Source organism: Astyanax mexicanus, chromosome 17 (genome assembly GCF_023375975.1).
Source record: "Astyanax mexicanus isolate ESR-SI-001 chromosome 17, AstMex3_surface, whole genome shotgun sequence".
NCBI lineage: Eukaryota > Metazoa > Chordata > Actinopteri > Characiformes > Acestrorhamphidae > Astyanax > Astyanax mexicanus.
The window spans coordinates 18,311,737-18,327,919 of record NC_064424.1 but is presented as its reverse complement, the minus strand read 5'-3'; the positions used below and the strand labels follow the sequence as shown (position 1 = coordinate 18,327,919).

Genomic DNA, 16,183 nt, shown 5'->3' with positions numbered 1-16,183 from the left:
ATAACACTGAGATGATGAATAAGCAAGGCTGTTAGTCGCTGTGGGATTTATAATGGTCTGCACAGAGATTATACCTGGGTTTTGACGGATGGCTGTCAGTCGGTCGTCCTTGCGCCTCTCGCTGATGTGGATAGCCCGTGTCAAGCTGTCAGACTACTGGTGGCTCTACTTCTACTTGTGTTATCTCTGTCAGCAAAAGCAAGCACAGCGGCAGGGCCGGCATGCTGCGTGCCGCTATGTGTGTGTGTGTGAGTGAGTGTACATAAGCCTGTAGGTGTGTGTGTGTGTGTGTATGTTGGTGCGTGAGTGCGCTTGGTGCGGAGATGCTAATGCCCCCACAGGCCCCCACATTTATAGCTCATTATTCCCCGCTAAATGTGCATTCCCTGCCATATCTGACCCCCTCGCCAGCCTCCCTCCCACCGCTCGCCTATTGGCATCGCACTTCACGTGTTTGTTTTAGTTAATGAGAATCTCCCTTAATTAGATTTTGATGAGCATCCGGGCATTGATCAGGAAGAGAAGAGTGCTTGTCCAAGAGGAGGAGTTGCCAGCTACACAGACATTGATCTTCCCTCGTCTGTATCCACACAGCACTGCTTAATGCTCACATCCAGCTCCGGCCTTAAATGGGCTGTAAACTCTTTTCCTAATCTTTTTTTTTTTTTTTTTTTTTTTGCTGTTAGCTGTATAGAGTCCTGCATGAATTCACCATCAAATAACAAACACTGACCCTAAATCACTTAATCAGTAACTTTACTTTACTTAAAACAAAGTTCTAACTTTGCTAAAACGTGCTGTGATTCATGTTTTAGAGAGCAGAAAAAAAATTAGAGACAACATAAAAATGATGAGTTTCTGTGGTTTTACCAAAATTGAAAACCTCTGGAACATAATCAAGAGGAAATAGAATGATCACAAGCCATCAAACCAAGCTGAACTGATTACATTCCTTTTGCACCAGGAATGGCATAAAGTTATCCAAAAGCAGTGTGTAAGACTGGCGGAGGAGAACATGCCAAGATGCACGAAAATTTTGTGATAAAAAAAAAAAAAAACAGAATTATTCCACCAAATATTACACTGACCCTTAATCACTTAATCACTAACTTTACTTTCCCTAAAACAAAGTTCTAACTTTGCTAAAACGTGCTTTGAATATGTTTTAGAGAGCAGAAAAAAATAAGAGAGCACTTAAAAATTATGAGTCTCTGTGATTTTACCAAATTTGAAAACCTTTGGAACATAATCAAGAGAAACAAGAAGGATCACAAGCCATCAAACCAAGCTGAACTGCTTGAATTATTTATGCAACAAGAGTGGCATAAAGTTACCCAAACGCAGTGGGTAAGACTGGTGGAGGAGAACATGCCAAGATGCACGAAAACAGTGATAAAAAAAAAAAAAACAGAATTATTCCACCAAATATTACACTGACCCTTAATCACTTAATCACTAACTTTACTTTCCTTAAAACAAAGTTTAAACTTTGCTAAAACTTGCTGTGAATATGTTTAAGAGAGCATAAAAAAAATTAGAGACAACATAAAAATGATGAGTTTCTGTGATTTTACCAAAATTGAAAACCTCTGGAACATAATCAAGAGGAACAAGAAGGATCACAAGCCATCAAACCAAGCTGAACTGCTTACATTATTTTTGCACCAGGATTGGCATAAAGTTATCCAAAAGCAGTGGGTAAGACTGGCGGAGGAGAACATGCCAAGATGCATGAAAATTGTGATAAAAAAAAAAAAACAGAATTATTCCATCAAATATTACACTGACCCTTAATCACTTAATCACTAACTTTACTTTCCCTAAAACAAAGTTCTAACTTTGCTAAAATGTGCTGTGAATATGTTTTAGAGAGCAGAAAAAAATAAGAGAGCACTTAAACATTATGAGTTTCTATGATTTTACCAAATTTGAAAACCTCTGGAATATAATCAAGAGAAACATGAATGATCACAAGCCATCAAACCAAGCTGAACTGATTAAATTATTTTTGCACCAGGAGTAAAGGCATAAAGTTATCCAAAAGCAGTGGGTAAGACTGGTGGAGGAGAACATGCCAAGATGCATGAAAACTGTGATAAAAAAAAAACAGGGTTATTCCACCAAATATTGATTTCTGACCTCTTATGAAAACTTTATGAATATGAACTTGTTTTCTTTGCATTATTTGAGGTCTGAAAGCTCTGCATTTTTGTTTGTTATTTCAGCCATTTCTCATTTTCCTGCAAATAAATGCTCTCTAAGTAAATGGCAATATTTATATTTAGAATTTAGGAGAAATGTTGTCTGTAGTTTATAGAATGAAACAACAATGTTAATTTTACTAAAACATATACCTATAAATAGCAAAATCAGAGAAACTGATTCAGAAAATAAAGCAGATTCTTATTTTTTTTCAGAGCTGTATGTGTTACGTTGTAAATAAGTTTAACTTCTCAAATATGTAATACTTAAACATATTTAATCATATTTTAAAAAGCATATAACGCATTCTAAAGCATTATATAAGGTCATTACAGGCTTAAAGTGAGGTATATAATATAGTTTAATGACTGCCCCATAACTCACATATATCTACAGGGACATATATATACATATGCAAACATAGAATTATAGAGTGCAAATATGTGACTTTATAAAGACAGTTTTTTATATATAATTCCTTATAATATCTGTTTATAAGAACATTGCATGTTCTAATACTATAATAATAATAATAATAATAATAATAATAATAATAATAATAATAATAATAATAATAATGCACTGTTTGGTATTTATGAAACATACAAATAGTGTATTAGCCGTAAAACATTATGGCTATGTTTTTTTTTTAATGCATTATAAACAAGGCAATAAACATATAATGTGTTATACACTATCATAAATATTTATAATCATGTTTATAATGGCTTATGAATGCTTTATAATGCATCTTAAATTTTTTTGTTTATATATTATTGTCTATTAAACATGCATGCATTAAACAGCATGTTTGATAGCAATAACACAGGAATATGTAATACCATGGTAATAGCACAGTTGTAATAGCATGGTAATAGCATACGATAACTCCTGAACACACGTGGTACATAGGGAAAAAATGCATGCATATGCAATATATTATTAATATTAATAATATAATTGTACTATTACCATGTTATTACTCCTCTTATTAACATGCTATTACTTATTGTGTGTTTTTACTGCATTATTACTATTGTGCATATTACTGTTATTACTGTGTTATTATGATGCACGGTTACACTTTTATTGCCTTTTTTACAATGTTAACACTATGAAGCCCTTACCATTACTATTACAAATATGCTATTTTTTATGTTATTACTTATTATTATCAGTGTGTATTATTAAAATGTGTTATTACACGTTTATTACTATTATGCTATTATACTTATATATTTCTATGGTGTTAAAACCTGGTGCTTGTGATTATTGTAACTGTGCTATTACTATTACGTTAATGCAAGGTATTACAACTATCCTGTTACAACGATATTACTTATTACTGTATTATGACTGCATTATTACTACAATTTACTACTACTACTATTAATAGTGTGTTATTAATATGTTATAATGATGTGTTATTTACACTTGTATTCAATCTGGTTCTGTCCAACTTTTCTCTGATTGGATAGACAGCTGCCATACTCATTTGCATGAAGTTGCATAAACTCTGCAGAGCGTGTACGGTGTCGCCGTATGGTGAGGTTGCTCTGGGTGCAATGCAAATTGCTATGCACCATTGCATGAGACAGCTCTCTCCACTGAAATGAATGAGTTGTGTCAAGGCAAAATGACAAGTGGACACATGCAGTAAGAATTAAATCCTGCTGTTTTGGGATACAGGTCTTGAAACTGAAGCCCACACTACCCTGCGGCTCTCTGGACTTATCTACCTGCAACGTACTAATTTTCCAATCAGCGGAAAAAGCTCAAATCAGCACAAACGAAGCACAAAAGCTTCGATTTCCTGACGTGCAGCAGAAACAATGCCTCATTATTTACATCTCTTCCTGGCACTTAGATAAATCCCCTCATTCCTCGCTGTATAATACTTGCTAAAATAGCGAAACAGCGTGGCTACATAAATTGGGTGTAATTGGTCAAAGCTTTCAGAACAAATAATGGATGCTATTATCTGTGCCAGTGCACAGATAATACGAGGTGTTTTTTGTTTGTTTTTTTCTGTGGGAGCAGACTGGAGGAAACTGTGAATTTTAAACATTAACGCTATCTTAAAATAACACACTATCTATGTTGTCCAGGGATGTGGGGGAAGAAATTCTGCACCTTTAAAAAGTGCAGGGTTATTTAATAATTCACATTAAACTGTTTCTCTAAGAGTGTTTTAGAATTAAATAAGACAGAACTGACAGAACTGACAGAACTGAACATGTGCTGAGTGAAACATGAAAAGATGGATAACCCTAAAGTTAATCTGACGGACAGTTCTGGTGGAAACAGGAGAGTTGAGGTGCACATTGAATTCTGACGTGATTTGGGCAGCCGTGGTTTTATGTTTTTTTGGATACAATCCGGGTTAGCACCCGAACATCCCTTTCAGACAGCTTCCTCTTACAGTGTCCACAGTTAATCCTGTTGGATGTGGTTAGTCCTTCTTGGTGTTTATGCTGACATTACCCTGGATACCATGGCTCTTGATACATCACAAAGACTTGCTGTCTTGGTCACAGATGCGCCAGCAAGACGTGCACCAACAATTTGTCCTATTTTGAACTCTGGTGTGTCACCCATAATGTTGTGTGCTTTGCAATAATTTGAGCAAAACTGTGCTCTTAATCTGCTAACTGAACCTTCACACTCTGCTCTTACTGGTGCAAAGTGCAATTAATGAAGATTGGCCACCAGGCTGCTCCAATTTAGCCATGAAACCTCCCACACTAAAATGAAAGGTGTTTCAGTTTCATTGTTCAACCCCTGTAGGTAAAAGCTGTTGGGTTGAAGGCAGCTGCTGTCCATGGTGCTGAATTGAGTGCAGGGAGACACAAAGTCACTGGGTTGGTTAACTTAGTGGGTACTGTAGTGTATGACGGAACCATGATGATGCTGGAAGTCCATAAGTCCATATTATTAAAAAAAAATGCAAAACAAAGTCAGAATTAAGAAAATAAGCAAATTATAATATAAACTCAGTACAGTCTTACTGTCAGTCGTGTCACTGTCTGTCTGCTTGTCACGGACTCAAGTTCTCTCGAGAAAAACACCATTTCCCAGGATGCACCTGCGCTCAACCCTGCCGGATCACATGACTCATCGGCGTTCCTGCTCGCCATGCTTTTGAGATTGCTTACACCTGAACTCAGTTGTATAAATAACCCTTAATAATCTTTTTTATAGCTCTTCTACCTCACATTTCCTTTGTGTTTTTAACCATTTCTTTTCTGACCCTTTTTGCCTCCTCGACACCTCTCTTATGCCTAGTCCTTTGTTATTTATTATAGCTGTTTAGTTGCTGAACTATTTTTGTATTTTGGCTACTCCTTTTGCCTTGTTGTGGATTTCTCATGTATGACCACATTGCCTGCTCACTCTGGCATGTGTCATCGTTTATGCTGCCTTTTGGTTATTGACCCTGCCTGTCCCTGACTATTCTAAGGCTAATCGTCCCTGTCTAGTGAAAAACAAGACATCTCCATTTTTGTCGATTTTTAGTTTACTACATAATTTAAACACACAAACTTTCCCCCACACTGTGCCAGAATTTCTTGATAAATGGACCAATAGAAGCTCCTGAAAAATGACCTGAAATAAACTGTTTTTACATTAACTTCCATTAAGTTTTTTTTTTCTCTTTCTCTCCTGTAAAGTTGATGTTTTGGAGATACTTGCTTTTCATTTGTCAGTTTAAAAAAACCCTCATCACTAGTGATGCCACAACACAAGGAGAAGTGGTGAAGACTAGCACATGCCTCCTCCGATACATGTGAAGTCAACCACCATCTCTTTTTCAAACACTGCTGCTGATGCAGCATTACCAAGTAGCATCACAGCGCATTTGGAGGAAAGCGCAGCGATTCTGTTCCGATACATCAGCTCACAGATGCCTTGTGCTGATCAACATCACCCTTTGGAGTGATGAGGGAACAAAGTGCCATCTACCCACCCAGAGAGAGAGAGCAAGGCAACAGCAATTGTGCTCTCTCAGGGCTCCGACAGCTGATAGCAAGCTGCATGACTGGGATTCGAACCAGCAACTATTATGGTGTTATATGGTATTATATTGAGAAATGGGTCTCTAATATCTTCACAAATATCTCCTAAACATAGTAAATAAAGCTTTTTGTGCTATTTTGCATTGAAATTAAATGAATAAAATGAATAAAGACTTTTTGAAAAAACCTTGGTTAAGGGCAGCACTCAAATCACAACCATGTTAGATCTAAGTGCACTTTAAATACACTTCATTTCATTAAGTCAGGTCAATGATAAGTGAAAAGGACAATGTTTGGGCCTTGTTGACCTTTAACAGGGAAATTGCCTGTTCAGAGTGGAAGAGCGCTCTTACTTAATTTATTTTGCAGCTGTTTTACATTTTCTAAAGAAAAGTTCAGGAGTTTTATTGAGTTGAGCACAGCAGCCGTCTTCTGGCTACTTCTTGATTGATTGCGTTAAAAAGACTGGGGTCACTTTCTATAAACGACATCTTTATAAGGCCTTATAAACACATATATATAGCACATTAAAATGCATTTCAGACCTTATTAATGTCATTATAAATACATTTAACAAGATGCATAACACATTAAAGCACTTACCACATTATATTTATGTTTATTACACCTTATTAACTGTGATCATACTGCATTATAAGCTGTTATTACAATGAAACTTAGTCCCAGATAGACAAAGCTTTCAAAATCTGACAAATTCTGAATCGTTTTTGCTATTTTTGCTATTTACAGATATATGTTTGTGTAAAACGAACATTGTTATTTTATTCTATAAACTACATACAAAATTTCTCCCAAATTCCAAACAAAATATTGTCATTTAGAGCATTTATTTGCAGAAAATAAGAAATGGCTGAAATAACAAAAAAGATGCAGAGCTTTCAGACCTCAAATAATGCAAAGAAAACAAGTTCATATTCATAACATATTTGATGGAATAACCCTGGTTTTTAATCACAGTTTTCATGCATCTTGGCATGTTCTCCTCCATCAGTCTTACACACTGCTTTTGGATAACTTTATGCTTTCACTCCTGGTGCAAGAATTCAAGCAGTTCAGCTTGGTTTGATGGCTTGTGATCATCCATCTTCCTCTTGATTATATTGCAGAGGTTTTTAATTTGGTAAAATCAAAGACGCCCAATCTAGCTGATCAACAACTGAATTGCCACTAAATTGCCACTTAAATAGCACTGTTGAAGTAAATATATGACTAACATAGCACTGCTGAGTTAGCTAAATGAGTGACTACAGTAGCTAGCACTACTGAAGTAAATTCCTGATTGGAATAGTGTTGCTTAAAGGAGCACTCCAGTGTAAAATGGACTTTAGGTGGAGTAAAACAAGACAAAATGTACTTACTTTTGATGAACAGCACACCTCCGCTTTCCCACAGAGTTCCGAGATCCAGTTTGTCCAAGCTGTGTTTTTTTTAATAAGCTTCTTGTGCACTTTTTAAGTTATTAATGCCTTGTTTCAAATGTCAGGGCTCTCCGGATGCTAGCAAGAAGGTGTGGAGCTACTTTGGGTCTGGATAACAGTGGAAAAAGAGATTAATCGGGGCAAATTATGCCCCATATAACCCAGTCTGAAGGGTCTTTGGACAAACTGTTAAAATTTCTGGATCTCGGAACGCTGTGGGAGAGCGGAGGTGTGCTATTCATCAAAGGTAAGTACTTTTAATCATGTTTTACTCCACCAAATGTCCATTTTACACCAGAGTTCTCCTTTAAGGTGACTGTGTGATTAAGCAGCACTGTTGAAGTAAATATATGACTAATACAGCACTGCTGATGTAGCAGTAAATAAATGTAAGAAGTGACTACAGTAGCTAGCACTACTGAAGTAAATTCCTGATTGGAATAGTGTTGCTTAAGTAAATATAAATACTTTTTTATTGTTTTTTTTTTTCTGCTGGGATGTAAAAAATGTGTTCAACAAATATTTTAACTACATTGTAGTTTTGTTGAATTTTGTTGTTCAATGGTTACAAAAAAGTGGGAAAACACAAACAAGGCTGTATTTCCTGAAGTTTCCTCCTCCGTACTCCGGCACTCCTGAGCTTTTACCTTGTTTCGCCGAGCAGACAGGAGCTTTTGTGACTTGCCATCAACATGGCTTGCTATACATTTAACAGGCAGTAATCCAAATCATAGCCTCCCGTCCTCTCTGCTGACAGGCAAAGGCTTATGGAAATACTCAGTAATCTGCTGTCAAGTGAACAGCATACAAAAAAAAAGAAAAACTTAAATTTAGGGATGCCTGGAAATATCATGCTTTATTTCCCTTCCTTTGTGAAGCTCTACAGAGTATCGATATTTATGAATCTGATTTTACGCAGGGCATGTACAAAACAGGTGTCTTGTTCCAGTCAAACAGAGCAGCCCCTAGAACGTACAGCAGGTTGCAAATCTGCGCTTGTAGTGCTTTTTAAAAAACATCTTTGGTGGTAAAATTGCTCACTGTTTGAATCTCAACAGCTCAGCAGGCACTAAAAGGGAGTTTTCTTAGAAGAGTTTGGGGTATTGTAACTACTAGCATAAAAAGGAGGTAGAAGTAGCTCAGTTTGCCAGAACACCAGGGGACAAATTGTGATAGTATTCGTAGATTTCCTACTTAACTGATGTGTGCACACATTTCTAGTTTCGTCTGTACGGATATTTCCTGTTAGATTTATGCGAAACCACCCATTTGATGTTTTCCAGCCTAAATCAGAGAGCATTTGAGTGAGTGTAGACACTTACATGATTTACTTGGACCAAAAAAAAAAATTCTGTTGTCTTAACAATCTCAATATTGATGTGAAACTTGATTAATTAAGAGTTAAATTGGAGTTAAAAACATGAACTCGTTTTCCTCAGGCTAAGAAGTAGTTTGGTGTGTGAGATTACTGGAGAACTCTACCTCGCTCTGCCTCCAGTCTTATTATTTCACGTGTGTACAGTCTGTAGTGTAAAGTAGTGTTGTAGTACTCAAGTATGGTCTCAGTCTTGAGACCACTCTCATGACCATAAATATGTGGTCTCTGTCTCATGTCAAACTCAAGCTCATTTGGAATTAGTTTGTCTCTGTGTCAAAGTGAGGTGGACTTGGAATTTGTTGTTGAGACTGACCAAATCTGTGACTCAGACTCAACTACTAAAAGTTTCGGTCTTGTTTTGACTTGGATTCAACTACTAAAATTCTTGGTCTCGACTCAGACTCGAATACTAAAAGTCTTGTCTTTGACTTAGACTCGACTGCTAAATATTTTGGTCCTGACTCAGACTTGACTACTAAAAGTCTTGATCTTGACTTGAACTCGACTACTAATAATCTGGATCTTGACTCTGACTTGACTACTAAAATTCTTGGTCTTGACTCAACATGTCCCAGTCTCATTCTTGATTCGGACTCCATATGTTCCAGTCTCTGTCTTGACTTGGACTCGACTACTAATAGTCTTGGTTTTGGTCTTGACTCAGACTCAACTACTAAAAGTCTTGGTCTTGACTCAGACTCATGTACTAAAAGTCTTGGTCTTGACTCAACATGTCCCAGTCTCATTCTTGATTCGGACTCCATATGTTTCAGTCTCTGTCTTGACTTGGACTCGACTACTAAAAGGCTTGGTTTTGACTCTGACTCAACTAATAAAAGTCTTGGTCTTGACTCGGACTTGACAACTAAAAGGCTTGATCTTTACTCCACATGTCCCAGTCTTGGTCTTGACTCAAATGCTAAAAGTCTTGGTCTTTACTCAGACTTGACATGTCTTGGTATTGGTCTGGACTTGGACTCAGCAGTGGTCTTATCTACAACACTAGCGTAATGCACTCGGGTAATGCAATTTGCGGTTATTCAAACATTTTTGTCGTTAATGTGTAACTACACATGTATTACAGACACAAGTGGGAGCTCATTATCTTACCAGCCATTTTTTTTTCTTCTTCTTCACATCACCGAATCGCACTGTGAAGTTGCTGCCAATCCTCAGCCCTGACAGCCCACTCTCGCACGAATTAGCATTCAGCGCCGTGCAGCAACTGTAAGCATACTTTGGCCGCTATCAGCTGTTTTTCCAATGCTTCAATCACTTAATTCCACGAGGTGCTTAGTGTTAGCATGGCCCTCTGATAAGCTGATTAGAGTAGCGTTACCCTTTAAAGCCCCTTCTCCTTGCACAGTGCCTTTTTTTATATCCCCCCTGAGCGGTGAATAATGAAAGCTCTTACCGCAGCTCTTTGAAGGGCTCCGCTCGGACGTGTGGGGTCTCCACTGAGTTGCTGAACACGGCTCCCTCTGCCCCTGCAACCACAAAGCAGAACACGGAGCCTTAGCTGCGCTCGGCCAATGCACTAAAATCAATGGACATAATCTCTGAAGTTACAGCATCGACCGCAGGCGCCCGGCCTCGTCCCTATGGATCTCCGGCCAAAGTAAAACGATAACCTCACCTCCTCGTGCCAGCCTGCTCAACGGCGCTGAGCACTATTCCAAAATTTCCAGCGCTTGCAGAAGATAGCGTGTCGCAAGTTTATAGATATTTGAATTTACTGTGAAATACAGTATGACAGTATGATACATTGCATTGATGCATTGCATATACTATTTTTGATGGAGAAAAGTAAATGAGAGGTGAAAGTTACTTTACGAAACTTTCAAAATATTGCTAACTTCCCTACTTGTGCTTGAGTAAAAGCCTGGTACCCCTTCATATTTGCATATTGCGCAGCTGAATATAGGCCGTGTCTGTGTGTCTTTGGTATCGTGAGAATGTCGTGAGAATATACGTACAGTAGGGCCCCAAGAATGTAATTTTATTACTGTTTATGCCACACCCATATTTAAATTCTAAGCTAAGATAGAATGATAAGACTATGATTTATAAAAGTGAAAGTACTGTACATGTATCAATTACCATACATAATACCCTTAATATTTAACCATCACATATTTATAATGTATTGGTAAAGTGCTATATGTGGTGATTTGATGGGTTGACACTTATTTTTAAGGGAAATTAACAAAAGGGTTTAAAATGTCTGCAATAAAAGAACATTACGCCCCTCCGGAGTTACACCTTAAGCATCAAATGACAAAATAAACCACAGAAAACATGCGATTTATGACATTTTAAAATACTTGTACTACATTACCCTCCATGGCTGACACTTGGTCCATTCTTTTCGATTCTAAAACCAAAACCAGCACCAACAGTAGAGCTCTTAAGTGTTTTTAATTATCATGAGTTACTGCCTTAACCCGAATCAATGTGCATTAACATGTGCTATAGCTGCTCCAGTAAGAGTCTTAACAATCGAATTTCGCCTTTCCAATGAACAGTTCCTCACTGCAAACCCATTATCATTCCTACGCAGAAAGGAGACAGAAAGCAGTTTCCTTTTTTAATAGAATGCACTCCTCCAGCACCCTGGGGAGGCGCGGCGTAAGTTTTTGATGTATAATTCTTCTTTCCGCCGTGTGCTGCGAACTTTCCAGCGCAAGGTTGTTTTGGGGAGGGTGAAAAGAGGTCCAGCGTTCAATTCAATTAGAGCCCAAACACTGCTCGAGCACTTTCGTCTTGTATTTACAGTGCAGGTGCTTCCTTTAGGGACGCGCTTAAATCACCCACTGTCCGCAGAGCCTGAAATCCATGAGAAAAATATGCTAAGAGGGGCACGGCTGAGCTCAGGAGGGACGGATAAGTCTTGGCGCGATGGCCGGTCCAGGTGGGGCGGGCTCTGCTCTCCAGATGGAAATTTGTGGGGCGTGAGCAGGGATGCGGAACAAGGAGGCGGGTTCAGGCATGGCAGGATGGCTGCAGGGGGTGTGTGGAGGTATGGAGGGAAGACATGGAGGTGTGCAGCCAGGTGTGCTACTTTTACAAAGTTAAGGGTTGGGTTGCCAGATCTACACTGTTAAAAAAGAAACATTCTTGAAGGGCTGTTAGGAGTAAAGAGTTTTATGAATGAATGAATGAATGAAGTTCAACTTATATAGCGTCTTTCTAGAAACCCAAGGACACTTTACAATTTACACATTTTTACGTACAACCATTCACACTCAGCACTCATCCACACACTGGTGTGAAGCGGCAGCCAATAGCTCACAGCTTACTCTCAAACAGAAACAATCGTCCACCAGTAATGCACAGCGACACCAGTCCACCAGTAATCCGTATTAGGGCAAGAATGACTCAACAAGTAAATAAAAAAAATAATGCTTTACTCAATATAGGTCAGTCAATTAGAAAAAAATTGGAACTTTAAAAGCATCCTCAAGCGCAGTCACAAAGACCATGATGAAACTGGCTCTCATCAGGACCAGCCCCTAAAAGGTAAGACCAAGAGTTTTCTCTGTTACACAGAATAAGTTTATAATAGCTACCACTTAACTGCAAGTTAATAGCTTTACCCCAGATAAGAGCACCTAAATAGAGTATTTATATAGTTTCTTGGTTTGTTTAACATTTTTATTTTACTACATGGTTCCTTATGTGCGTCATAGTAGAAGATCCGTAGATACGCAGACCTTTGTACCAGGCCTACCGATACAAACCAGCACAGAAGCTACAGTATGAACACTGCATTTATAAGTCATATCACACTGTGAATTCGCTTTATACCAGAGGCGACAGCTTCCACTGTAAGCGATGTTTTAGCTTTACTAAATAAACAATGAAGACCCATTGTGTTTTAAATAAGCCGGGGACTCTTTGCTAACTAAACGGGAGAGAAAGGGAGCGACGTGAGCCTGGAGAAAGAGGAGCTTTTGTAATAGCAATTACAGTATATGAATAATAATAACCTGAGTGGATCAGTTTTAAAGAAACAATCACTATTTTGTTTTACCTTGTTTATTTCCCTGCATATTTGCACTATTTTTAGTCTGGATAGGATAAGGAAGTGTTGCTACAGTCATATGAAAAAGTTTGGGCACCCCTATTAATCTTAATCATTTTTTGTTCTAAATATTTGGGTGTTTGCAACAACCATTTCAGTTTTATATATCTAATAACTGATGAACAAAGTAATATTTCAGGATTTAAATGAGGTTTATTGTACAAACAGAAAATGTGCAATATGCATTAAACCAAAATTTGACCGGTGCAAAAGTATGGGCACCCTTATCATTTTATTGATTTGAATACTCCTAACTACTTTTTACTGACTTACTGAAGCACAAAATTGGTTTGTTTACCTCATTGAGCTTTGAACTTCATAGCCAGGTGTATCCAATCATGAGAAAAGGTATTTAAGGAGGCCAATTGCAAGTGAGAGTGGCATCATGGGCTCATCAAAACAACTCTCAAATGATCTAAAAACAAAGATTGTTCAACATGGTTGTTCAGGGGAAGGATACAAAAAGTTGTCTCAGAGATTTAACCTGTCAGTTTCCACTGTGAGGAACATAGTAAGGAAATGGAAGACCACAGGGACAGTTCTTGTTAAGCCCAGAAGTGTCAGGCCTAGAAAGATATCAGAAAGGCAGAGAAGAAGAATGGTGAGAACAGTCAAGGACAATCCACAGACCACCTCCAAAGAGCTGCAGCATCATCTTGCTGCAGATGGTGTCAATGTGCATCGGTCAACAATACAGCGCACTTTACACAAAGAGAAGCTGTATGAGAGAGTGATGCAAAAAAAGCCATTTCTGCAAGCACGCCACAAACAGAGTCGCCTGAGATATGCAAAAGCAAAAGCACACCTCAGGCGACTCTGTTTGTGGCGTGCTTGCAGAAATGGCAAATACCTCAAATTTGGACACAAGAATCAGAATAGCTTGATCAGTGTCTTTCTGTACTTATTTTGAGTAGCTAAGTCTCTCTTTTTTTTTTTAATCTGACTTAAGGGAAAGGTTTACTTTTTATCCAATCAGAACAAAGGGATCTAACGGCCACACTGCTACCTAGTGGGCTGGGTTTAAACACAACACCTAAAAAATGAACCACAATCTGACACCAATCTTTACATGTAAACTAAGAATTACAATAAATATATAAGTATAATATGTTTTTAAAAATCGATATAGCTTGCAAAAAATATATAGTGATACGATACAATAGCAATAATTGTTTCCACCCATAGTTGGATCCCAAACAGAACTTGGATTTGGAGTTTTCTTTCACAACAAACAACAAACACTGCAAAAAAAAAAAAAAAATCCACATCCTAAACGGTGGGCAATTTGTTAAAATGACCATCCTTTTTCTCTCAGTCCAATGAAGTCCGTCAATGGGCAAAAATGTCTTTGAGTTTGAGTCATAAATGCAATTCTAGCAGTCAATGATCTCTCACCAAGAGGTGCACTACCCAAAATTACCCTGTATTTAGTTTTTTAAAAATATGCCTGAGACTTAACTGCTTTATTTTGGTATCAACTCCACTTGATGTGTTTGGAGGAAGAAGAAGTTAAAAGTGCAACCCCATCATCTCAACTGTGAAGCATGGGGGCGGAAACATCATACTTTGGCGGGTTGCTTTTCTGCAAAGACAAGACAAGGACCACAACATTGTAGGGAGGATGGATTGGGACATGTATTGCAAGCTTTTGGCCAATAACCTCCTTCCCTCAGTGAGAGCATTGAAGATGGGTCATGGCTGGGTCTTCCAACATGACAATGACCTAAAACACACAGCCAGGCTCCTTAAGAAGCATTTGAAAGTCCTGGAGTGGCCAATAAAAAAATATATATCTTTGGAGGGAGCTGAAACTCAATGTTGCCCAGTGACAGCCCTGAACCTTAAAGATCTGGAGAACATCTAAGTGGAGAAGTGGGTCAAAATCTCCGCTGTAGTTTGTGCAAATGTGGTCAAGAACTACAGGAAATGTCTTCAAATATTAAGTTAATTATTTTATAAAGCATACAATGTGGTTTTCTGGATTTTCTCTCTCTCAAGGTTGAAGTGTACCTATGATAACAACAATTCCAGACCTCTCCATTCTTTAAAGGTGAAAAAAAAAACGTATGAAATACAGCGTATCAAATACATATTTTCACCACTGTAGGTTTTTATCATTCCTTAAACTGCTTCATAGGTTTGTGCACCACAAAAAAAATTGCACCACCACCACGACTAACAATTACCTCTAAGTATTTATTGTGTGGACACATTTGTGGACATGGTCCTAGCAGTAACTCACAACTGCGTGCGCTCTCGGCGGCAGAGTGAGCCAAGACCTTCAGTCAATTCAACAACCCTATCCCAGCCCCACAAACTAAAATCAATACGGTTATTACTAAGACAGTAAACACAAGAAACCAACAAGTCAGCTTTTGCTGGAGCCTCGATAGCGGAGTTAGGGGTTAGGGATTCGTCCACAGATACTCCGACGATACTCCGAGCGAAGCAGGGCTTTTGAGACTGTATATATACAGTTGTGGTCAAAAGTTTACATACACTTGTAAAAAAACATAATGTTATGGCTGTCTTGAGTTTTCAATAAGTTCTACAACTCTTATTTTTCTGTGATGGAGTGATCGGAACACATACATGTTTGTCACAAAAAACAGTCATAAAATTTGGTTCTTTCATAAATTTATTATGGGTCTGCTGAAAATGTCACCAAATCTGCTGGGTCAAAAATATACATACAGCAACATTAGTATTTGGTTACATGTCCCTTGGCCATTTTCACGGCATCTAGGCGCTTTTGGTAGCCATCCACAAGCTCCTGGCAAGCTTCAGGTCGAATGTTTGACCACTCTTCTTGACAGAATTGGTGCAGTTCAGCTAAATGTGATGGTTTTCTTGCATGAACCCGTTTCTTTAGCACTGTCCACATGTTCTCAATGGGGTTTAAGTCAGGACTTTGGGAAGGCCATTCTAAAACCTTAATTCTAGCCTGGTTTAGCCATTCCTTTACCACTTTTGATGTGTGTTTTGGGTCATTGTCTTGTTGGAACACCCAACTGCGCCCAAGACCCAACCTTCGGGCTGATGGTTTTAAGTTTTCCTGCAGAAT

General features: G+C 38.2%; 1 protein-coding gene across 4 annotated transcripts in view; it reads right to left on the bottom strand.

The window, feature by feature from the left end:
• Positions 1–16,183, bottom strand: part of sgcd (sarcoglycan, delta (dystrophin-associated glycoprotein)) — a 367,182-nt gene that overhangs the window by 36,423 nt on the left and 314,576 nt on the right. For all 4 annotated transcript variants that reach the window (XM_049466602.1, XM_049466603.1, XM_049466604.1 and 1 more), the window contains exon 6: positions 10,450–10,522. In XM_049466602.1, the coding sequence (XP_049322559.1) occupies positions 10,450–10,522 (73 nt within the window). The remainder of the gene's footprint in view (positions 1–10,449; positions 10,523–16,183) is intronic.